This window comes from Blennius ocellaris, assembly GCF_963422515.1.
Source record: "Blennius ocellaris genome assembly, chromosome: 9".
Classification (NCBI taxonomy): domain Eukaryota; kingdom Metazoa; phylum Chordata; class Actinopteri; order Blenniiformes; family Blenniidae; genus Blennius; species Blennius ocellaris.
In genome coordinates, this window is record NC_137658.1 from 1,857,320 (window position 1) to 1,880,636 (window position 23,317).

A 23,317-nucleotide genomic window follows, 5' to 3' on the forward strand; every position below is an offset into this window, starting at 1 on the left:
AGAAGAAGAAGAAGAAGAAGAAGAAGAAGAAGAAGTGCTGTCCAAAATAACTCCATTTAATGAATTGATTTGAAGCTTTAATCCGTAAAAAAAAAAAAAAAAAAAAACGTAATTAACAGAGTTTTGTTTACTTCAGTTTTTTTTTTTTATGCAACATTTTCCATGTGCAGCGTCTCTGGACGCAGCACTGTGACTCCACAACCAGTGGAATAATATTTAGTTTTCACTTTAGAAAGTTTCCCGACGACTGATTGAGAAAGTAGAAAGTCATTAGCTTTACTTTGAAAAGCCGAAGTCAACGACCACAGAGGAAATTCTGCAGCCAAAACGGCAGGTTGCCATGTTGGCTGACCAGGAGCTGGAGGAAATACTGGCAAAATATGAGTGTGTGTGTGTGTGTGTGTGTGTGTGTGTGTGTGTGTGTGTGTGTGTGTGTGTGTGTGTGTGTGTGTGTGTGTGTGTGTGTGTGTGTGTGTGTGTGTGTGTGTGTGTGTGTGTGTGTGTGCGTAAACAAACTTACGTTAATTACCTTACATTTTTTTAACGAATTAAGCGCCTCAAATCAATCAATTAATTAATTAATTGGTTACTTTTGACAGCACTGAAATGAACATATGCTGCTTTTACACGCACTGCGGTTCAAACCTTTACTCTTTCATTTCTCCTTCTCCGTCCTTCCTTAAAGACGAGTACCGGCGTCGTCTCGTCGCGCTGACTCGTCGTTACTCTCAGTGTGTGTTGCTGCGAACACGTCGCCTTAAAATTTATGAAATTTTCTAGCGAGAGCCGTTCGAATCCAAACGAGCCGAGACGGACGGCGTGTTTATGTTGGGTTTTTTGTTTCTCGTGGCGTTCCAGCAGTTCCAGCGGTTCCAGCTGTGACTCAGGACTGTATAAGGAAAAGTGAAGCTGTGATGAATTCAGGATGTCAATTCTCCCCGTGAGCAAAGCGTGTTGAAGGTATTTATTGTTGTTGTTTCGAGAAGGCAAACTGAACATAATAACTCCTGTCAGTGGGATAATTACAGTTATAGGAGATATTTAATCCAAATATCTTCTGTAACTTTAGTTTTCCCACAGTAAAATGTTGTTTTCTGTTGATTCCTTGCATCCAGCCTCCACCTAGAGACGAATATCGACTTCAAACTACTCGTAACCAGCTTTTTTTGTTTTTTTTGTTTTAACATAGGAGGATTATTATAAACATAAATATTTTCCGTATTAAAGATAATTCATTAAAATGTATTTATTTCAGGGAGCTCAAGTTCCCCGTGAGTAAAATAACAGGTTTCAGATTATAGCGTAAAAGTATATATAGTATATATGAAAAGTAACATTAAGGCAATTTTAATGCAATGAAATATTCTTGTCAAGCTGTTGCATTGTGGGAGTTTTCATAATCTGTCCCTGACAGTGCCGCTTTGAAACTGGTTTGATCTCAACCAGGTAAGCAGTATGGGCTGCTGGTCCGTTGACCTTTGACCTCTGACCTCTGCTCCGCGGTGACGAAGATGACAGGTGGCTTATGGGAACTGTTTGATGGTAAACAGCAGCGGGGCGCCGACAAAGGCGGAACATGTGACCTTCAGTCGCTAATGTTCATCAAGCCGCCGCTGTGAACCTGAGAAACTGAACGTGACGGCTTCAACAAGCAATTACATCTCAGCCCGAGGTTATGAGCCTCGCCCTCCCCCGCCCTCCCCCCGCCCTCCCCCGCCCCCGTCACCTGAGAAGAATTATCCCCTCACACCTGCCCGACACCTGCCTGACACTAATGCTTTTCTGCCCGTCCGTTATGGTGACTGTCAAAATAAAACCACCAAGTTCAATTGTTATTATAGTGACTGTCAAAATAAAACCACCAAGTTAGATTGTTATTACGGTGACTGTCAAAATAAAACTGCCAAGTTGGATTGTTATTATAGTGACTGTCAAAATAAAACCACCAAGTTGGATTGTTATTACGGTGACTGTCAAAATAAAACCACCAAGCTAGATTGTTATTATAGTGACTGTCAAAATAAAACCACCAAGTTAGATTGTTATTACGGTGACTGTCAAAATAAAACCACCAAGTTGGATTGATATTACAGTGACTATCAAAATAAAACTACCAAGTTGGATTGTTATTCTAGTGACTGTCAAAATAAAACCACCAAGTTAGATTGTTATTACAGTGACTGTCAAAATAAAACCACCAAGTTGGATTGTTATTACAGTGACTGTCAAAATAAAACTACCAAGTTGGATTGTTATTACAGTGACTGTCAAAATAAAACCCTCCTGCCAACATTTCACTGCACAAACTATCTTCTACAACAGGAAATGTTATTACATGACGTCACATTGGAATTATTTCAACCATAACTTTTTATTAAGACTCACTATTAGTGAGTATTTTTAATTAATTCCATTGTTTGGTTCAGCTTAAACGAAGCAGCAACACGTGACCGGTCGGACTTCATCTCATTTATTCAGTAATAAAGTGAGAAGTCCACATGTTTTTATTGTTGTTATTCACATTTCCTCCTCCGCCCCGGCCTGGTGGGACTTTTCATCGAGCACGAGAGAGGAAATGTGTTTTTGTGTATAAAAACAAGCTGTTGGTTCCAGAGGGGAAAGAGTTCAGTGACTTGGTGGACAAACTGTCTGTCCTGTCAGCCGCCATCAGTTCACACTCATCCTGACGCCGTCAGGCTCCCTGCTGTGTTTTGGCGGCGACATATATAATCAAGCTGAACGACTGTATTTAAACAATGAGACACTCCGTCTGCAGGGAGGCGTTTTCTCTTCCCTCTTAAAATAGTACGCCGACAAAAAAGGGTATCTTCTCCATCAAAAATGGATATTTAATCCCGATGAACTGAAACTAATCCGCAGCAATCCGGCGATGAATCTGATTAAAATGTGTAATTGTCTGACGGCGTTTCCGCGGTTAAACGGCCGTTTACGTGGAAACGGCAGCCATGTTGAAAAACGTCGTATTTTTCCTGTCGGGCCACTAGTTGGTTTGTTTTTTGTAATGAAACACACACACACACACACACACACACACACACACACACACACACACACACACACACACACACACACACACACGCCTGGTGATGACAGCAGTTTGCTCCACAGCGTCTCAGCAGGGGGTCGGAGCCTCTTCTCAGGAATATCCCTTACAGGCCAAAGGTTCAGCATCGACTCGCACAATGACGACATTTATTCACCTGCGGCCGGTGAAGGACAGTTTAAAGTTCATCCTCGTCGCGTCGCGGCTGAATTTAAAGGATTTGAAGTGGCAGACATGGAAAAAACAAAAAACAAACAAAACTAGGGCCCAGCCGTTGGCGAGGTCCCTAAAAAAAACCGACTGGAGATGACCAGAACTGACAAAGTAAATAATTCACTGCGTCTTTCTCCGTTCTGTTTCCCTGTCAGAGATTCAACCTGGTTCATTTACAAGCTGGTAACTTATAAACACTGAACTTTGCTTTTTGCTGATTCACGAACGCGTCTGAGTGACGAACAATAACAACGACAAGGCACAACCTTTATTTGGTCTAAATGTTACTGATCTTCATAAAACGCTTACATTGTCATTATTTCAACCTCTATGAAGCTCAACATTATTATTATTATTACACAACTTTTGGCTCCCAATGTGGAACTTTTTGAAAACGCTCCGACTCTGGCTTCATGCTGAATAAACATCTGAAGCTCTAACTACTTAAGTGCTGAATGGTTGTTGTGCGCATGCGCAGTAGATCACAGAGCTCCTCCCCTCCGCCCTGCATCCCGGAGTAACTTTCATTCCAATGAACGCACCTTTAAAAATGTGTCTTTCTGCTCACGCGCTGTGTTTTTATTGACGACGTTCGATCTGATCTGGAGCGGCCGCGGCTCCGGTCCGTGTTTTACCTCCAGCCAGACTCTCCTCACACCTTCTGCTTCACAATGAGAGGATTTAGTGGTTTTCCTTCCCTCCTCTCACCGTGTTGTCCACTTCTTCTCCCCCTGGCTGCTGGACTCGCTGTCTGGCCGCGCATATTAATGAGGGGGGGGAGGGAGGGAGGGGGAGAAGGAGAGAGAAAGAAGAGGAGAGAGAGAGAGAGAGAGAGGGGAGAAGGAGAAAGAGACATAGAGATAGACAGAGAGAGGAGGGAGAGAGAGGGGAACAGAGAGAGAGAGGGGGGGAGAGACAGAGAGTGAGAGAGATAGAGGGAGAGAGGGGAGAAGGAGAGAGAGAGAGAGGCAAATAGAGAGAGAGAAAGAGAGAGAGAGGGGCAGAGAAAGACAGAGAGAAAGAGAGGGAGAGGCAGAGAAAGACACACAGAGAGAAAGAGAGAGGCAGAGAGAGAGGGAGAGCGAGAGAGGAGAGAGAGAGAGAGAAAAGCAGAGAGAGAGAGAGAGAAAAGCAGAGAGAGAGAGAAAAGCAGAGAGGCAGAGAAAGACAGAGAGAGGGAGAGAGAGAGGCAGAGAAAGACACAGAGAGAGAGAGGCAGAGAGAAAGAGAGAGGCAGAGAGAGAGGGAGAGAGAGAAAAGCAGAGAGAGAGAGAGAAAAGCAGAGAGAGAGCGAGAGAAAAGCAGAGAGAGAGAGAGAGAGAGGCAGAGAAAGACAGAGAGAGGGAGAGAGGGAGAGCGAGAGAGAGTCAGAGAAAGACAGAGAGAGGAAGAGCGAGAGAGAGAGAGAGAGAGAGTTGAGTTGCACAATCACACTCCAAAAAGCAGAGCCCCTCTTCGCTCCTTCATTCCTTCAGTCTGACTCTCAGCTGCAAACCATCAAGTCACCATCAGACTTCTTCTTCCTTCTTTATTCCCCTTCTGCTTTGGCCTGAAGACTCCTGGTCCGGGATTTTTTAATTTTTATAATTTTTTTTAATTTTTGTAGTAATTTTCAGGAACTTATTTTGACCCTGAACGCATCTTGTCTTCCCTCCTGGAGACATGCGTCGGTGCACAGCGGCGGTTCTGGTGTTGTTGGTGGCTTTTCTCTTCCTGAGCGCAGAAGGTAAACATTCTCTCTCCTCTCTTCTCTTCACTTATTTTTATTTTTTTTAAATGAGCGCTTTTGCACGCAAACTGCTGTGATGTAACTGGATAACAATAGAGGAAGGATATAGTGTGTGTGTGGGGAGAGGGGGGGGGGGTCCTTTTGTGTGTGTGTGCGTGTAAAGAAAAATATGGAATAATTTAGCAGATAATCATCATTTAATCGTCAAGAAAAAGTAAGGTTCGTCTTCATCCGGAGGGTTTGTTTGGGTTTTGTTGCCAGCATCTCTCACTTCTGACGAGAAATCCACCTCAGGACTTTGTTGTTGTGAGAATAAACACTGAGAATATATGATAAGTGACTCGGTGGGACTCGGCACGCTCTGGATGGAGCCGCAATAATGTGATTTTTATTCATTAGGGTTTTTTTTCCTGGCAGGTTTTTAAACACAGTTTCTGGTTGCAGCTGGTCCACATTCAGGATGAGACCAGTAATAAATTCAACCTGGAGCCCTGGAGGACGTTTAAAGCCTGACAGACGCAAACTTTAGAGAACTTTACCTCCATTCTCATGTCCCTTTCTTGTCGCTTCACATCTGTTACAGAGCAACAGGAGAACTTATTTCCACCTTACATGAGTGATGAACTTGGGTAGTGACGTCACAATCACATAAGTGGCACACGTATAACATGTATTTGATTATTTACATTTTTTATTTTTGTTTTTTAAAGTCAACATCCAGGATGTTTTATTGGCCTTTTGGTTGTCCAGGGTTTTTGTCTGTAGAGCAGTGAGTGTCTGCTGGTGGGGACAGATAGCAGGTGATGGATGAAGGAGACCTTGGACCCTCGTCTTCCTCAGTTATATCACCTCGGCCAAAAGCCCTCTGCTCTGCTGGGTCAGTGTCGTAAAGAAACGGCAGCAGCAGGAGACGATTGATGGGAGTGAAGGGATTGATTTACACAAAGTGTCTGCAATGAATCTGAATTCAATTTTTTGTATAATGTCAGTGGGTCTGTCGAATCCACAGGTTTGTTTTTCTTAACTTGAACTCAGCATTAATCGACCTGCCGGAGCTGAAACATGCAAATCGTGTAATATTACTACACTCAAAAACAAAAAAGACCCACTATACAGTTTTTCAGTTCACATATCAGAAATGTGTTTGACTAACATGAGCATATTGAGTTTCTTGTTGTGAAATGCTTCATTCTACTACATGTTGGTCAGATAATGTGAATAAACTCGATTCATTCTACTTAATATGAATTGTTGGAAATGTGTGACACGATTAAATTACATTAACTCAAATCATTTTTGCGTTTGTGGAAATGACAGAATTATTCTTTTCAGTGTGATCAGTGTTTCTAGTCATAAAAGTTTACGCGTCAGTTTGATGAACACGAGCATGTTGAGTTTCTTTCTAACACGCGTGTTCAGATAATGCGAATAAATGGAATTCAATCTATTTAATATGAATAGAAGGAAGCGTGTGACGTGATCAAATTACATCAACTCAACAAATTATTTTCGTGTTTGTGGAAATGGCTTTCAGTGTAGAAGATCCTTCATTTTTTATTTTTTTTGCAGGATTGTATTTTCAAAATAAATCAGTTTGAAAGTTGAACCATTGAGCTCGACTCCCAGCAGCGTTTAATCCAAATATCCTCTCAGGATCCCGTCAAATCATTTCTTCACTTTTTCTTTTTTTTTTCTTCTTAAAACTATGAGAAGATCCATGAAATTAAAAAAAAAATTAAGTTTAACTGGTTTTCCATGTCTCGTCTGCAGCCTACAAGTGCAGATGCACCAGGAAAGGACCGAAGATCAGGTACAAGGACGTCCAGAAGCTGGAGATCAAACCCAAACACCCGTACTGCCAGGAGAAAATGATATTGTGAGTCTCATTTTTCCCCTCATTTTCCCCCCTCCTCATCTCCTCCAGCCCTTTTTTTTTTTTTACTCCATCCTGCACTGGAATGCCACTCATACCGATCACACTCAGATTCACAGCCGCCGTGAAGGAACGCCCGGCAGCTGTTTGGCTGTTATCAAAAACGCCCCTTCGCCTCGGCTCTGACCACGATTTACGGCGTGGCGATAACGCCACGGCTCCATTACTGCCCTCGGCCGCCCAGCAGGGGGGGATTTATTGGCCGCAAAAAGCGGGGAGAGGAGACGATTTCGTGGGTTTTCCCCCAAGCCGCCAAGAACGTAACATGAGAATTGCCTTCTTTTTTTTATCTGACTGCTACGATTCCAGATGTGGAGCATGATGGACGCCGACATGTGTAGAACATGTGTGTCAATAATGTGAGAGCGTGTAACTCCGCCTCCGTCGATCTCTACTTTTATTATTGTGGGAGACTGTCTGCTCCTCTCTCTCGCTCTCTCTCTCTCTCTCGCTCTCTCTCACTCTCTCAAGGTTCACTTTGACATGAAGCCATTAAAATTCTCATTTTATGGTTAAAGAATCCAGCTGTCATTTACAGTAGTATGTGTGTATTATTAAATTCAGGAGGGACTTACGACATTGTTCCACGTGTTATTTTTATATTTTTTCTCGATAAAGTCCGGGGCTCCGTCTTCGCTGTCGGTTTCGGAAAGCCGGTTCAGCGTCTGTTCCACCTTGTTATTAGCGGTGACTCCGCCCCCACCCGGTGACCCGCCTGGCGCCGGCCTGGTTCCTCGCTGGCCCAGCGGAGAAGTGGAGCTAGCGTAGCACCGGGTTAGCTCCTGTTGAGAACCGGCGCTGGCGGTGGACCGACAAGGAACTGGTGCTAGTTCTGGACCTGGACCAGAACTAGAACCTGGTTCTTTCTGAAGGGAAAGTCCACAGTGGTGACCTCCTCTCTCTCTCTCTCTCTCTCTCTCTCTCTCTCTCTCTCTCTCTCTCTCTCTCTTCTCTCTCTCTATTGCTCTCTCTCGCTCTCGCTCTCTCACTGTCTCTCGCTGTGACCTCTCTCTTGCTCTCTCTTGCTTGCTCTCTCGCTCTCTCACTATGTGACCTCCTCTCTCTCTTTCTCTCTCTCTCTCTCTCGCTCTCTCTCTCTCTCTCTCACTGTGTGACCTCTTCTCTCTCTCTCTCACTGTGTGACCTCCTCTCTCTCTCTCACTGTGTGACCTCCTCTCTCTCTCACTGTGTGACCTCCTCTCTCTCTCTCTCTCTCACTGTGACCTCCTCTCTCTCTCTCACTGTGTGACCTCCTCTCTCTCTCTCACTGTGTGACCTCCTCTCTCTCTCTCTCTCTCTCACTGTGACCTCCTCTCTCTCTCTCACTGTGTGACCTCCTCTCTCTCTCTCACTGTGACCTCCTCTCTCTCTCTCACTGTGTGACCTCCTCTCTCTCTCACTGTGTGACCTCTTCTCTCTCTCTCTCACTGTGTGACCTCCTCTCTCTCTCTCTCACTGTGTGACCTCCTCTCTCTCTCTCTCACTGTGTGACCTCCTCTCTCTCTCTCTCACTGTGTGATCTCTTCTCTCTCTCTCTCACTGTGTGACCTCTTCTCTCTCTCTCTCACTGTGTGACCTCCTCTCTCTCTCTCTCTCTCTCACTGTATGACCTCTTCTCTCTCTCTCTCACTGTGTGACCTCTTCTCTCTCTCTCTCACTGTGTGACCTCTTCTCTCTCTCTCTCACTGTGTGACCTCCTCTCTCTCTCTCTCTCTCTCACTGTGTGACCTCTTCTCTCTCTCTCTCACTGTGTGACCTCCTCTCTCTCTCTCTCTCACTGTGTGACCTCCTCTCTCTCTCTCTCTCTCACTGTGTGACCTCCTCTCTCTCTCTCTCACTGTGTGACCTCCTCTCTCTCTCACTGTGTGACCTCCTCTCTCTCTCTCTCTCTCTCTCTCTCTCTCTCACTGTGTGACCTCCTCTCTCGCCCGACACACAGACGGCCACCACCTTTAACCCCAGCCATTAGGACCAGGATGATGAGGCCTCCTCTCTCATCTCTTATACCCAAACAGTCAGGAAGCAACCTGTGGAGCTTCCAGACGTGAATAAACACCTTGACGTGATGAAGCGTGCGGCCGCAGCGTGTTCCATCTCCTCTCTGGGTTCAGGGGGTCGCAGATGAAAAACATGTTTTACTTGTAACCAGGAATGCGCTGTGATTTGGAACTGGGATTTATTTGAAGAGTCACGTCAGAGCGACAGCGTGAAGGAACAACAGATGGAGACGTTATGTCAGAGGTTTCTGTCCCACACGCGCGCTCTGCTGCCCCCTGCTGGCAAAACACGACATCACAGAGAGGGAGGGAGGATTTTCAGACGCAAATATCTCATTTGTAATCAAAGAATTTGAGATACTGTAATGAGATGACACGATTTCAAGAATTGCCTTTAAATAACCTACAGTTTTAGTGAGCTTGATTATTTGTTGTTTTATTCAACGTGTATTTTAGAACCCAGATGTGAGTATTGCACATCCAGGCTCATCCTCAAAACTCATACAAGCAAAGCTGATCTGAGTTTTCAACTAAATTCAGTTTGTCTTTGTCACGAATGTACCGTTATTTAAATAAGAGTATTTACTTGATGTGAGACACAGTGTGTGTTAAATCAGTGGCACAGAGTCATTATGACCCCAAGAGAAAAAAAACTAAAAGAGCGAAAGACGGTGTGTGTGTGTGTGTGTGCGTGTGTGTGTGTGTGTGTGTGTGTGTGTGTGTGTGTGTGTGTGTGTGTGTGTGTCTGTGTGTGTGTGTGTGTGCGTGTGTTACCCACTCATCACTCAGGGCAGCTTTATTAGCATGAGATGGAGCCACCAGCCGCTGGTTCGCCGTGAAAAATGAGTCTCAGCAGGATCTGGAAAGAAAATGTGTGTGTGTGTGTGGGAGGGGGGGCTTCTCCCCCTCTCCCTCTCCCTCTCCCTCTCCCTCTCCCTCTCCCTCTCTCTCTCTCTCTCTCTCTCTCTCTCTCTCTCTCTCTCTGACATTGTAAGTCACCACACTCAAGCTGGGAGCCCCAAATGTCCTTGTTTCTCCTCATTTCTGCCTGTTTTCTCTTCTTCTTCTTCTTCTTCTTCTTCTTCTTCTTCTTCTTCTTCTTCTTCTTCTTCTTCTTCTTCTTCTTCTTCTTCTTCTTCTTCTTCTTCTCCGACCAACAGCTCAGGTCAACCAGGAGAACTTTCACTCCTGCTGGTCAGATACGTGTGTGTGTGTGTGTGTGTGTGTGTGAGGGGGGGGGGGGGGGGGGGGGTGGGGGTGCACACACACTTTTGTATTCTCTGTATGAAACACACACACACTCTGACTGAAGCTCCTTCAAATCCAACAAGCTGGGAAACTATAATCTAAACTTCATGACTCCTGCAGTCGGGTCATTTAGCATTCATGGTCGGGTGAGTGTCACTGGAGAGCGAGAGAGAGAGAGAGAGAGAAAGAGAGAGAGAGGGAGGGGGGGTGGGGGGGTTGTTTCTTCCTCCACAGTGTCTTGTGTGTCCTGAATATGCCTCCTGCTAGCCCGTCTCCGCCGTGAAGCTTCAGCCTCCGTTATTCACTGAGCTCAGACGTCACATTTTTAAGTGGCAGCTCCATAATATTGCTCCTGACTGACGGCTCCTGTTCTCATGGTCCCACGTTCTCCTGTTCTCACGTTCTCCTGTTCTCCTGTTCTCAGGTTCTCATGTTCTCACGTTCTCCTGTTCTCAGGTTCTCAGGTTCTCCTGTTCTCAGGTTCTCATGTTCTCAGGTTCTCCTGTTCTCAGGTTCTCATGTTCTCCTGTTCTCAGGTTCTCATGTTCTCAGGTTCTCCTGTTCTCAGGTTCTCATGTTCTCCTGTTCTCAGGTTCTCATGTTCTCACGTTCTCCTGTTCTCACATTCTCCTGTTCTCACGTCCTCCTGTTCTCCTGTTCTCAGGTTCTCAGGTTCTCCTGTTCTCAGGTTCTCATGTTCTCACGTTCTCCTGTTCTCACGTCCTCCTGTTCTCACATTCTCCTGTTCTCATGTTCTCCTGTTCTCACATTCTTCTGTTCTCATGTTCTCCTGTTCTCATGTTCTCCTGCTCTCACGTTCTCATGTTCTCACGTTCTCCTGTTCTCATGTTCTCACTATTCTCACTTTCTCCTGTTCTCTTGTTCTCATGCTCTCACGTTCTCCTGTTCTCAGGTTCTCCTGTTCTCAGGTTCTCCTGTTCTCATGTTCTCCTGCTCTCACGTTCTCATGTTCTCACGTTCTCCTGTTCTCATGTTCTCCTATTCTCACTTTCTCCTGTTCTCATGTTCTCACATTCTTCTGTTCTCACATTCTCCTGTTCTCACATTCTCCTGTTCTCACGTTCTCCTGTTCTCATGCTCTCACGTTCTCCTGTTCTCATGTTCTCACGTTCTTCTGTTCTCACATTCTCCTGTTCTCACATTCTCCTGTTCTCACGTTCTCCTGTTCTCATGTTCTCATGCTGTCACGTTCTCCTGTTCTCATGTTCTCACATTCCCATGTTCTCACTTTCTCCTGTTCTCATGTTCTCACATTCTCATGTTCTCATGTTCTCACTTTCTCCTGTTCTCATGTTCGCTTGTTCTCATGTTCTCACTTTCTCCTGTTCTCTTGTTCTCATGTTCTCACATTCTCCTGTTCTCCTGTTCTCATGTTCTCCTGTTCTCCGGTTCTCACAGTGTGACGATGGAGAACATCTCCCGGTTCAAGGGGCAGGAGTACTGCCTGCACCCCAAACTGCAGAGCACCAAGAACCTGGTGAAATGGTTCCGCATCTGGAAGGACAAACACAGGTACACACACACACACACACACACACACACACACACACACACACACACACACACACACACACACACACACACACACACACACACACACACACAGTCACTATAATAACAATCCAACTTGGTAGTTTTATTTTGACAGTCACTATAATAACAATCCAACTTGGTAGTTTTATTTTGACAGTCACTATAATAACAATCCAACTTGGTAGTTTTATTTTGACAGTCACTATAATAACAATCCAACTTGGGGTTTTTATTTTGACAGTCATTAGAATAACAATCCAACTTGGTAGGTTTATTTTGACAGTCACCGTAATAACAATCCAACTTGGTGGTTTTATTTTGACAGTTGCCGTAATAACAATCTAACTTGGTAGTTTTATTTTGACAGTCACTAGAATAACAATGCAACCTGGTAGTTTTATTTTGACAGTCACTATAATAACAATGCAACTTGGTAGTTTTATTTTGACAGTCACTATAACAACAATCCAACCAGACTGTCTCCAGACTCCCATTGTCAATATTAAGAGAGTCTAGTTCTTTCATGTTGCGCTCGTCTGTAGAGATTCATCGACCGGACTTGTTGCAGCAGCTCCTCGTCCTCTACGAGGTCAGAGGTCAGAGGTCAGCGTCCTGGCGAGATCCCAGGGGTCATTGATACCTGTTCATAGAGTCCGGTCTGCCAGAAGGACTAATAAATGGCGTGTGGTTTCCCCTGCAGGGTTTACGAAGCCTAAACCTTCCGCTGGATGGACGGAGACGAGGGACGAGGAGACGGCGAGACCACCAGCGGGACTGCTTTCATGGAGTGCACGGCGTAACCTGTCCTCCTCTCTCTCCTGCCCGGGACCTGTCGAGCACAGTCAAAATATAAATATATATAAATATAGATATATATATATCGTTTGTATATAAGCCGGTGGGCCCGTTCTAGTTCCAGTCTCTAGTTACGTTTGTCAAGTAGAGGACGAGACACTTCCTCTCCCCGGGGGAAGACGTAAGAACAAAGTCAATCCATCTTTTTTTTTTTTTATTTCCGTCACGCCGTAGCTCCTCCCCTTCCTCCGCTGCGTCGTCCGGTACCGGTTTTTTAAACGGCGGTGGGACGACGGCGTGTTCCACCCTCCATCCAGGCGTCACGCGTGTCAAACGAACCTCTTCGTCACGTCACCGGCTCATCGTTTCTCTTAATAAGTGAAAAGTGAAGATCGTCTGCGCCGCTGCCACGCAACGCAAACACTCACATGTGAATGTTGCCGTTTCACTGCTTACAGGTGTTTTTATAGATAGCAAAGTGTTTCTACAAAAGCCGGAGGTCGGCATTTATGAAACGAAGCCCGAGGGACCCCTCGTTAAAAAAAAAAAAAAACTACTGGGACGGCTTGATGCAGCAGGAACAAACTACTTTGTAGAAAATCACAACAAAAATGAAAACTTAAGCCCTTAAAAGGTTTATTTCTGTAAAAGTGAAGTGTAAAGCCGTACTGGATATTTAAGACACAGGAATCATGTGACCCACTCCTGTTTTTCATTTTCTTTTTTGTTTAGCATTAAAGTGTGAATAAAGAAAAGTCAGCTAATATAGGTCTAGGCTTCACAGCAAATATGTAGGATCGGGGTTTTTTTTTTTTTCCTAAAACAAAATCTAAGTATTTGTCTGAACTATCTGTCACTATGGGGTGAGTTTTAGAAGTTTTTAACTGGAGCTGAATAAAGAAGGTGATTTTTGATGTTGTTGTTTTTTTTTCTCTTCTTCTTTTTTTATAATTAAAAGATAAAGAACAAAATAATAGCGCATAAAAAAAATTATTTCGTCGTCTCAGTGATCTGTCCTTGGGTAAAAAGAAAAAAAAAATACTGTTATTACTGTGTATGTTTTCAAATCACTGACTGTGTTGATTTGCCGCCACGTCATCAATATCTTCATTTATACAAGAACTTCACATTTTCTTTACCGTCTCAAGAATGTGCATTACTCTTGTTTTATATAAATAAATATGTATAAATAAATAAATATATACGATGAAGCGTTGTGTAAATTGGCCAGTGTACCCTGTACGTTAGGAGATGGAATATTTTATTGTATTTACTGCATCATTTGTTTTTTTTGTTTTTTTTGGCCATTTTAGTTTGAGCTCTGCTGCCCCCTGCTGGTAATACACTATATCAACGTGTGTGTGTGTGTGTGTGTGTGTGTGTGTGTGTGTGTGTGTGTGTGTGTGTGTGTGTGTGTGTGTGTGTGTGTGTTTCCTAAGGGGATATTATCACTGAGTCCTCAGCACTGCACTATGATGGGGCACAAATCACAACAACAACAACATAATAATAATAATAATAATAAAAATAATAACGACAATAATAATAATAATAATAATTGAAACTGAAGTGCAATAAAACAGATTGTCCACCAGGTGGAACCAACTGACTTTACAACACCTTTAATTACAAAGTAATCCATTACAAATACTTAGAATACTTGTAGTAACCAGAGGTGGATTTAGTGGATTACTAATGCTCAAATTACTGTAATCAAGTACTATTTTCATGTACTTTTATGACAACATACCTGGGGGGGGAAGAGTTACATATGTATGCAGTAATACTACTTAATTACCATAATGTATTTGTAATGTATGACTTCGACTCTCTAAAGGTTGTACATGTACTGTTGTTTCAACCAGTTCATTTCGGTCATATTTGAGTACAGTTTGCACCATGTAATCTATTACTCTTGACTGACTTTTCCACAATATGACTTCATCTAAGAGGTGATCCTTATATCAATAAAATCGTCATATGATTTAATGTTTAGGTGCAAAATGTGCACATTTGTTGGGACAGAAAAAGTTTAATTTAATGCCTGCCATTAACAATGTAATAAAAATCTGTTTAAGAAGTACTTTATTCACCCGACCATTGCGTAGTACAATATCAGCAGTGTTAAAGTGCCCACACTTTTACATGAATAATCATATAATTCAATCTTTTTTTTTCTATTTTGAATAATCAATTACAGAATCTTTCATTTTAAACACTTTCTATAAAGTCAAGTCCAACAAATTAATTATCAATGACTTAGTTATAAAACAGGATCAAATGACTTTACTTCATCTCCTTTAGTAGATTTTAACTACTCAGTAACTACAACGATTTCAATTTATTGAAAATAACTATTTTTTTAATTTACTGTATTTGTTTACTCGAACACTTTGTCACCTTTGTTTATATTCTAAAACACTTTGTCAAATATTTCATGGAAGTACTTTGAATCCTTTTCGGTATTCACAATTAAATTAAACACGGCAGAACAATACTCGAGTATTTCTGACAAAAGCAGTTACACGTGTAACTGAGTAGATACACTGCAAACAATGGATTACTACTTTTTACAATAACCACAGCAATAAAGCGTCTATAGAGCAGCTCGTGTGTGTGTGTGTGCGTGTGCGTGTGCGTGTGTGTGTGTGTGCGTGCGTGCGCGTGTGTGTGTAGCTCCACTGCTGCTGTCTGGAAGGCGGGGTCAGTATTTGGCAGCTGTCTCCCGCTGTGTTCACAGTGAGAGAGGCGGGGTCAGTATTTGGCAGGTCCGTCCCCGGAGGGTGTGTATGTGTGTGTGTGTGTTCGCACGCTCGCGCGCGCGTGTATTAGTGTGTGTTTGCGTGTAAGTGTGAACGTGAGTCTCGCTCTCTTAGCAACGACCTGCAATCCCAAAAAAAAAAAAAAAAAAGAGAGAGAAAGAAACACCAGGAGCCACATTAGTTTTCTTTGCTATGCTCCGGACGCTTCTTCCCCGCTGTGTGCTTTGATCCGGTTGGAAGTCGTCGCCTGTCCGGACGACCTCCTCAAATCGAGCCCGGAAATTGATGCCTGTGGCCCGGCGTCGCTGCGTGTTTTGACCGGGTAAGGTACCGGAGCGGCTAGTTAGCTCCCCCGCTAACTACTGCTAGCACGCTAAAGCTAACTCTGCTTTTTTTTAAAAAATATTTTCCGCCCTCATCGGTTTTCGCCTCACGGCCGCTCCGTGGACACGTTCGCCGAACCCGCACACTTGTTTTCAGACTAATTCCGTCGCGTTTGGTGGTTTAAATCCGCCCCCGAAGCCCGTTTGTGTTCACTGGGAGCTAACGGCTAACGGCTAGCATCGGAGGCAGTTCCATCACATCCGAGGCTTCGCAGGAGCCGCGACGCTACTGAGGGACTAAAATAGATTAAAAAAAATAAACTGGCATGAATTATTTACATTTACGCGGAAATTGAGTCACCGCATGAAAATCCACTCTTGGGGTATTTATTTTCGGTTGTGTTGAGGTGAAATTGTGTAAAAACGTCCACTTAACGTGTTTCTTCTCTTTAATCTCCAGGGAGGTGATTGACTCGGTCTCATTGTGCAGCCAGGCATCAGACATGTTAATAATAATAATAATAATAATAACAATAATGTGTGTTTACTAACGTTTGGACTGGTTCCTGTGAACTGAGTCTCTGGTTTCGTTTTCTGTTCAGTTTGTTCCCGAAAGCTTCTGGACTGTGCAGGAATGTTCTGGTATGTCTGGTGGCTTCGTTAATCTGTTGTGTCTGCACGAGTCACAACCGCACGTTTTAGTTTTTTTTTTTTTAATATGTGACCCAAATTCTCGTTTAGTCAAAATTTTTTTTATAATAACCCGATTCTCATTTCCGTGTGAATGGGATTTATTTATTTTTTATTGCATGTTGCATAATAATGCCCGACCATTGAATTGAATTGAGGCTTGGTCTCTTTGTATGATGCTCATTGCCTGTTAGTGTTAAAAAAAAAAAAAAAAAAAAGTAAATTGAACAGGTGTGCGTAATGAAATGGCTGGTGAGTGTTTTAAGTTTTCATTTCTGCAGTCGGTGTTCTGAAGTTTAACTTTTTTTGAATTTTCTTGACAACACAGTCGTATTGAATAAACCGTTCACGACACCTCTGAGGGTCACACAAAGCTCCGTAATGTTTAACTCGCTACCAAAACGAGACCGTTGAGCCATAAAGGGAAGGCATGTCTATAGGCGTGAGAGTAAAGGTCAACTCTGACGGCCTGCTGATGGTACAAGAATGTGTAAAACGCTCCACTACTTTGGCTTGAAGCTAATATTTTTAACTGAGCTCTGACCCCTTTGCTATATTTCCAACCGGTGGCCGAGCTTTTAAAGTTCAGTGTTTAAGTCTTGGTTGAACCTGTTTGTATTGCTCACAAGCTTCATATTAACACGATGACCAACAACCTCCTGCCTGGGAACGGCCTTCTACATCCTAAACGTGCTGAAAAGGATCATTTCACCTCTAAATAGGTGTTAAAATTCAAATGCATCCCTTTGATTGTTTCCCTAATCCAGCTCTAATGCCTCAAAATGTTGTGATAGGCTATAAAAAGCTCTGATTACTGCCGTCTACAAACCTCAGCGACGGCGTGGATAAAACGCGGAGGCCGTTGCGGCGATTAACATTCGTGCCGGTTTATTGCGCAGCGCCGAACGTTGGGGCCGCCTTCGTGTGAAGAATCTCACGTATGCACATGCCGGACGGCGTCGGCGCTCTCCGGCCTCCTGCTGTGTGAGATAAGACGCGTACCCAGGACGACCCGCAGTTTTTTATATGGAAGGAAAACACGCGGTTGGCCCAGCGGCCTGCAGCGCCGGGCCGCTGGGTTGCCAGGTCACCGAGTGGTTGCTTTAGACCTGGGATGGGGGCCAAGCTAAACCCACCGCGGTCCAAGTCTCTGAAGCTGAACCCACGCTGCCAGAATCTCACCAGATTTAATCCTGGTCGGCTCCGGTTCACACCTGTGTGGGAAAATATATTCATAACTTCGGCTCAGCCGGTCTCAAACGTGACTTTATATTTCAAGACGTGACCATTGATGGCGAGTGGAAAAAGATGAGCTGATATCCTTCTGGTGATCACTGTGAGGTGGACTCGTGAGTCGAAGGGACCACAGCGTGAGCTACTGAGGGACGGAGATATCGCAGTATCAAGAATGTGTGAAAAAAACCTCTCTCTCCCGCTGTACGTTGAGCCAAAGCCGGCCCCGGGCGGTTTCACGCCGTGTGGCACCGGCTGGGCCCAAAGGTTGTGTAAATGGAGACGGTCCGTTAGGCGGCTGGAATAACAAAGGCGTCTTCGGGAAAAAGTAACTAAGAATATCAGAGCAGATGCCTGCGGGTACATTTTACTCTCAGATTTTGGACGTTAACTGTAATCTTTCAAAAGAATGTCTTGATGAAAGGTACATTTTTAACTAAATCTGTCCCGATTTTCTCATGTGCATCTGTTAGTATTTTGACGACAGTCATTTATGGATTTCGGTTCCACACGTAGTAGATTGGGGCAGTACTTTTGAGTTACTGATGCTAGAAATAATGGTTTTGTTCATTTTTAAATGTGCCATTCTCACTGGTTCAGTGTCCTTTTTGGCCAGGTGGTAACACATACCATGTCGTGCTTGTATTAGAAATCTCGTCAATCTAACAAAGACCTTGTCACCAAGCTCCTAAAGACCCTTCATTGTAAGGAGGTGTTGAGCATTTAGTCCAGTGGATTTACCGAAAACAGACATTGGCGTCTGGGTATTTTTTTTTCTCTCTCTTTCCGAATGATTCCTGCCTGGAATTGAACCAACAGCCTTATTTCTCTGTGTCCTACATGCTCCATCAGCTCAGTGCACATTGTTAATTAAAGACCCGGGCACCTTTTTGACAGAAGTCATATTGTTGGAACTGAGCAGGATTTAAGCATCCATTAAATGACAGGGGGGGTAGAGCTTTAACAGCAGGGGGTAAATGAGTAAGTAACTAGAATTTAAGAGTCGTGAAAGGGCAGTGTGTGGTGGATGGCTGCACTGGGACAAGTGGGACTCACAGTCGCTCCGTCTTCCAACCTGCAGGAATCACTTGCTTTTGTCTCGATGCCAGAAACCACCTTTTAAGGTCTGGTGGGTCTCGGCTGTAACACGAAGCAGATCTTAAAAGTGGCACAAGTGTAATTTTTAATCAGTGGTCACACTGATCAGCCGGGCAAATAACAGTGGTTGTTGTTTATCGTTGTGCCGTGAATATATTAGGCACCGCAAGAACATTTTGTCCTTGAAGTCGATGTTTGAGAAGCTGGGAAATGGACAAGCTTATCTGTGGGAGTCCAAATAAGGAGTGACCAGTTGCTTCATGGTCTGAGGAGGCGACCACACGTGGTCCGGTCCGGTCCGGTCCGGTCCGGTCCGGTCCGGTCCGGTCCGGTCCGGCAGGCTGCAGCAGAAGGTCATCTTCCTGCAGGTTCTGCTACAAACACGGTGCAGGTACAGGTGGAACCTTCACAATGTCTCGGGTTCATTGAAGCGGTAAAAAACACACACCTGAAGTACAGCGGTGAGCTGAAGGAATCTGGTGGGGTTCCAGAGCAGCGCCTCGCCGTACTGCCTCTGCTGTGCGCCAACAGCCACCGGGGTCACATGACCAGAAGTACCGGGCGATTAACTGAAATGGATTATATTGTTTAACACTTTAACAGCTTTGCCTGTGTTGGAGGAACATTATATTCCTTTATGGCCGTGGTTTTGTGTTTCCATGTGATTGAACAGCCCCAGGCACCATACGTCTCAGAGCACACTGAGCTCCACATATTTATTTTAGGGTTTGGAACACTTACTGTTTTTTTTTTAGTCTTTCTGTTGCAGAGCGCTGTAGTCAGTCTTTATACGAAGCCCAGTTCAGGTCAGACCTCGCTGGCTGAATGTCCGTTCATCCCCGGTCAGTCTGTGCTGGTAGGTCAGTGGGAAGAGCTTCGCTGGCTTGAATTCTACTCTAAAGTCTTATTGTCTGTTTTCTAGCAGCAGCCAGTGCTTCTCTGGAGCCGTCCAGGTCGGGTCATCCCTCTCCTGTCCTCACCTATTATACAGGTTTGTCGTGCTGCTTCTTTTGAACTTGCACTTGTAAAATGTAAGACCTTGAAGTTGAAGCTCTTTGGCTGCTGTGGTCCAGGTTGCAGTTACTGAAGTGTTTACCTGTAAGGTCTGCCGCTGGGAAAACGCTGTACTCGTGTTGCAGTTTGAGCCGAGGCGCTCATTCATCATAGCGCACCAGTCGAGCTCAAGAAACGTAATAAGAATATTGTTGTATCGTACAGCAGCAGTCAGTCAGTCAGTCTGTCCTTCCAATCGAAGCTCTTTGGCTCCTCTTCTTGGCTGCAGTCGTCCACATTTTCTCCTGCATGGACATGATATAAACCTGCTTATCACAGAGAAAACACCACATGTTTACCACATTCTCCACTTGAGAAAAGAAATTATAAAACGAAAATCTTATTTGGAGCTTGGCCACGATGACTAGGAATATTAATCGCTGAATGTTTGCTCGTATAAACTTCGGGAAAACATTGGACTCGTGTTGCATTTGAGGCGCTTATTCATCACAATCCGTTTGTTTTAGAATTGAATAAAAACCTACTGCGTTCCCCAAACACTTGCCCACTATTGTTAACCTTTCTTATTTTAGGAACGCGACACTAAAACAGCCTTTTTGAAAGTAGAAGAAAAAGACTGACAATGAAAGACTTCCTGTATCCCGTGTGAGGAAATACCTTCAGGTGCAATGTCATTTTGCTTGGTCACTGTTGTCATGATTTGCTGTCGCTTCACACGCACAGCTGGTGTTTTCATCTTATTGTTTACACACACACACACACACAGATGAGAATGACAGGAATTGTACTATCCAGCGTGAGCCATTACCTCCGCATTCATTCTGTCATTCTGGGGCTGATTCTCTCTGAGGTTCTTTCACTTCCTCGTTTCTCTGCGGCTGCTTTCTTAGAGCTACAGAGAGAAAACGGGTGAGGAGAGATGCAGTAAACGTAAAATACTGTGTGCTGCAAGTTTCCATCAGCGCAAGAAGAAAACAGACGAAGGGAGGTGACGCACGTCGATACTAAATCTGTTGAGGTCGGCGTCCTCAGGCCTGCGAGCCTCGACTGGACCTGCTCTGAATCCCTGATGCACCGTCCGTCTTTCACACTCCTCTCACCTTCACCACCCCACGAAATGAAATAATACGTCCGTTGTAATCAAATCGTGTTCAAGTAGATGTTTTAATAGAGGAATCCAGAGGTTTCCATCCTGGTTCTCTGTGGAACCTTTAATCTGGACTCGTTCTGCAGGTTCTCTTTTTCCTTGAAAACAGGGAAGATCACTTTGATTGCATTTGTTTTTACCACATAGACAATTTCTGACTGAGCACATCCACCACAACAATCTCTGACCAGGCCAACAGACTGCTGGTTTAGGTGAACCGGCAAGCGAACCCTCACCCTAAACCTAAAAGAAGCAATTTCTCTTTGTAGACACAGACCAAGTGTAGTTTTTAAACAGAATGTGAAGTGTAAAAAGGTCGTATGTCTAAAAAAGTAACGACTAACCTGAATGATTGTTCACCCAGATGGTATCCAGGCAAAGTTTATGCAAATGTGCAGTAGAAATGCAGCTTTCTTTCACTCCCACAGCTCCGGCACAGAGACGCTCTTGTGTTTCCACTGTAGGCGGTGCAGGTTTTTTTTCTTCTTCTTGGTCTCGGCCCCTCGAGGAGGAAGAGAATAGATGGTATTTGACCGTTTCCCGGTTTGGCACAGACCGGCTCGTTGGTGGCATCGGGCGACATGTGACTCAGATTAGAAATATTTGTATCTGGAGTATTGGAGTGGCTGGAACCGCCCTCCTCTGTTCACCTTTAACGTGGAAAGCAAAGTTTATGTTGGTGTCCTGAAGAATCCATGTTTATTTTATAAAGGCTATTTAACTCATCTACTCTATATCTAAAGCAGTCATTATTCTGGGTCTAGTTAGTAGAATTCATGTCTTTTTTTCAAATGGTTTGATTTAAAGAAATAAACATTATATTGCTTTATTTTTCTTTAAAGAGACGATAAAGGCTGAGGACGGCCACCTAATAGGATAAATAGAAGTTCACAGTGAAAACGTCTGGATGAATTATTCTCAGGTTATGATTTTTTTGTCTCCAGACTTAATCTGTTCTGCAGAAAGAATATCTGTTCCATTAGTTGTTTAATAATTGTCAGACCTGGTTTGAGTTCAACTATAAGTTAAGAACTCGCGTCTATCAGAATGTCAAAAAATGAGCTTACAGAAACTCTAAGACACTTTTTCTTTTCTTTTTTTTTTTTTTTCATTTAATGATTCATGCCAAAATATACAAAACCTCCGCTTGAATAAAAAAAAAAGGGGATAACGTGATTATCCTTGAAACAAACCAGGGAAAGATGGCGCCTGTTTGGAGATGGGAGAGATAACGGGGCTGGAAAAAAGCAGATGTCCCCTGAAGACATGTGCTTATTAATTTATCACTGCCGGTGCTGGTCTGGGACCAGCAGCTGAGCCAGGCTGGAGCTGATTCAAGGGCAAACACTCACTTTCCTGCCTCTCTGCTCAGCTTGTCTTCCTTTATACCTTTCTCCCCTCCAACATACTGGATGTTTCAGCCTCCTCATTAATCGCCACTGATGCCCCCTGCGACTAATAACGCCACAACATTAATATCTGCGTACTCCTGCTCAGCCGCTGAATTAAAATAGTCCCAACCGGAGCTGAAATGTTTCGCCACGTTGCTAAAAACAGACGTAAGGAACCTTCAATTCGACTCCCATTATCTTCTTGCAACTGATTCTATTTTATCTTCCTTTTTTCTTCTTAAATTATGTATTTATGATGTGATGAAGAGAACTCATCAGATATTCCTGCAGGGGAAACTCTTGAGTTAAAGGATCTGTATGATTGCATCATCATCATATCTTCTGTTATTCAAGCTTTTATGCCCCAAATGTGAAAGTGTGTTGCTCTCGTGAGCGACAATGTAGGGATGCAACCAGACCGCGGGGATTAAATGTCAAAACAAGCAACTACTATTGCAACAGACTGTTTACAGACGGTCCTCTATTATGTAAGCTCTAATCCATTCTGACCTGTGCAGTCAGTTGCAGCCAACAATACGAAATACAGCAGCAGGTTTCAGGTCGGCTCAGTGTCTTATCTTGAGGTTTGTTGGGTTTGAGAGTTTTGATATGACGTTATTATCTTCCTGATTACAGACTTCAGACTCTCACTACAACTCTTATCAGCTGTGTATTTAGTCAGTGCTTTGCTGGAATAGCGGTAGCCCGTAGCTCAGACTTTTATTTAGAGCACATGTTTGAATACCTCCCTGTTGTACAGGTTCTCGTGAGGCGGGTGAACATCCTGGAAATAACCATAATTATGATAACGGCTTAGGGTTCTAATAATCAGTACAATAAAAGCCAAACACGGGAGGTTGTCATGAATCCGTCAGATTTAATATTGTACATTTGTGCAGAATAATTTATTCTCTTGCATATTTTAGCAAGTTTTGATTAAATTGTCAGAACGCCAGAGCGTCACGCCCGTCCATCTGGGGAGGCTTTCCTGTGATGTGTTTTCTATTTGAAGAGCGACACTTGAATTAATTCCACTGAGGCTGAAATGAAATGAATTGTAGCTGCTCACTTAGTATTTGCTAATGTTTTCTCTTCGCATTCCCCTTTTTTTTTTTTTTTCCCTGAG

The 23,317-nt window shown here is 43.8% G+C and overlaps 2 protein-coding genes across 2 annotated transcripts in view; both read left to right on the top strand.

The window, feature by feature from the left end:
• The first annotated feature begins 4,290 nt into the window (after positions 1 to 4,290).
• Positions 4,291 to 13,744, top strand: cxcl14 (chemokine (C-X-C motif) ligand 14). Its single transcript, XM_080501872.1, has 4 exons — positions 4,291 to 5,003; positions 6,777 to 6,882; positions 11,604 to 11,717; positions 12,439 to 13,744. The coding sequence occupies exons 1-4, from the start codon at positions 4,940 to 4,942 to the stop codon at positions 12,452 to 12,454; spliced, it is 300 nt and encodes a 99-aa protein (XP_080357998.1). The 5' UTR covers positions 4,291 to 4,939; the 3' UTR covers positions 12,455 to 13,744.
• Positions 13,745 to 15,316: 1,572 nt separating this feature from the next.
• The window catches only part of fam13b (family with sequence similarity 13 member B), a 52,875-nt gene continuing 44,874 nt past the window's right edge, over positions 15,317 to 23,317 (top strand). The window contains 1 exon segment of the mRNA XM_080502213.1: positions 15,317 to 15,617. The gene's annotated coding sequence lies outside the window, so the exon portion shown is untranslated.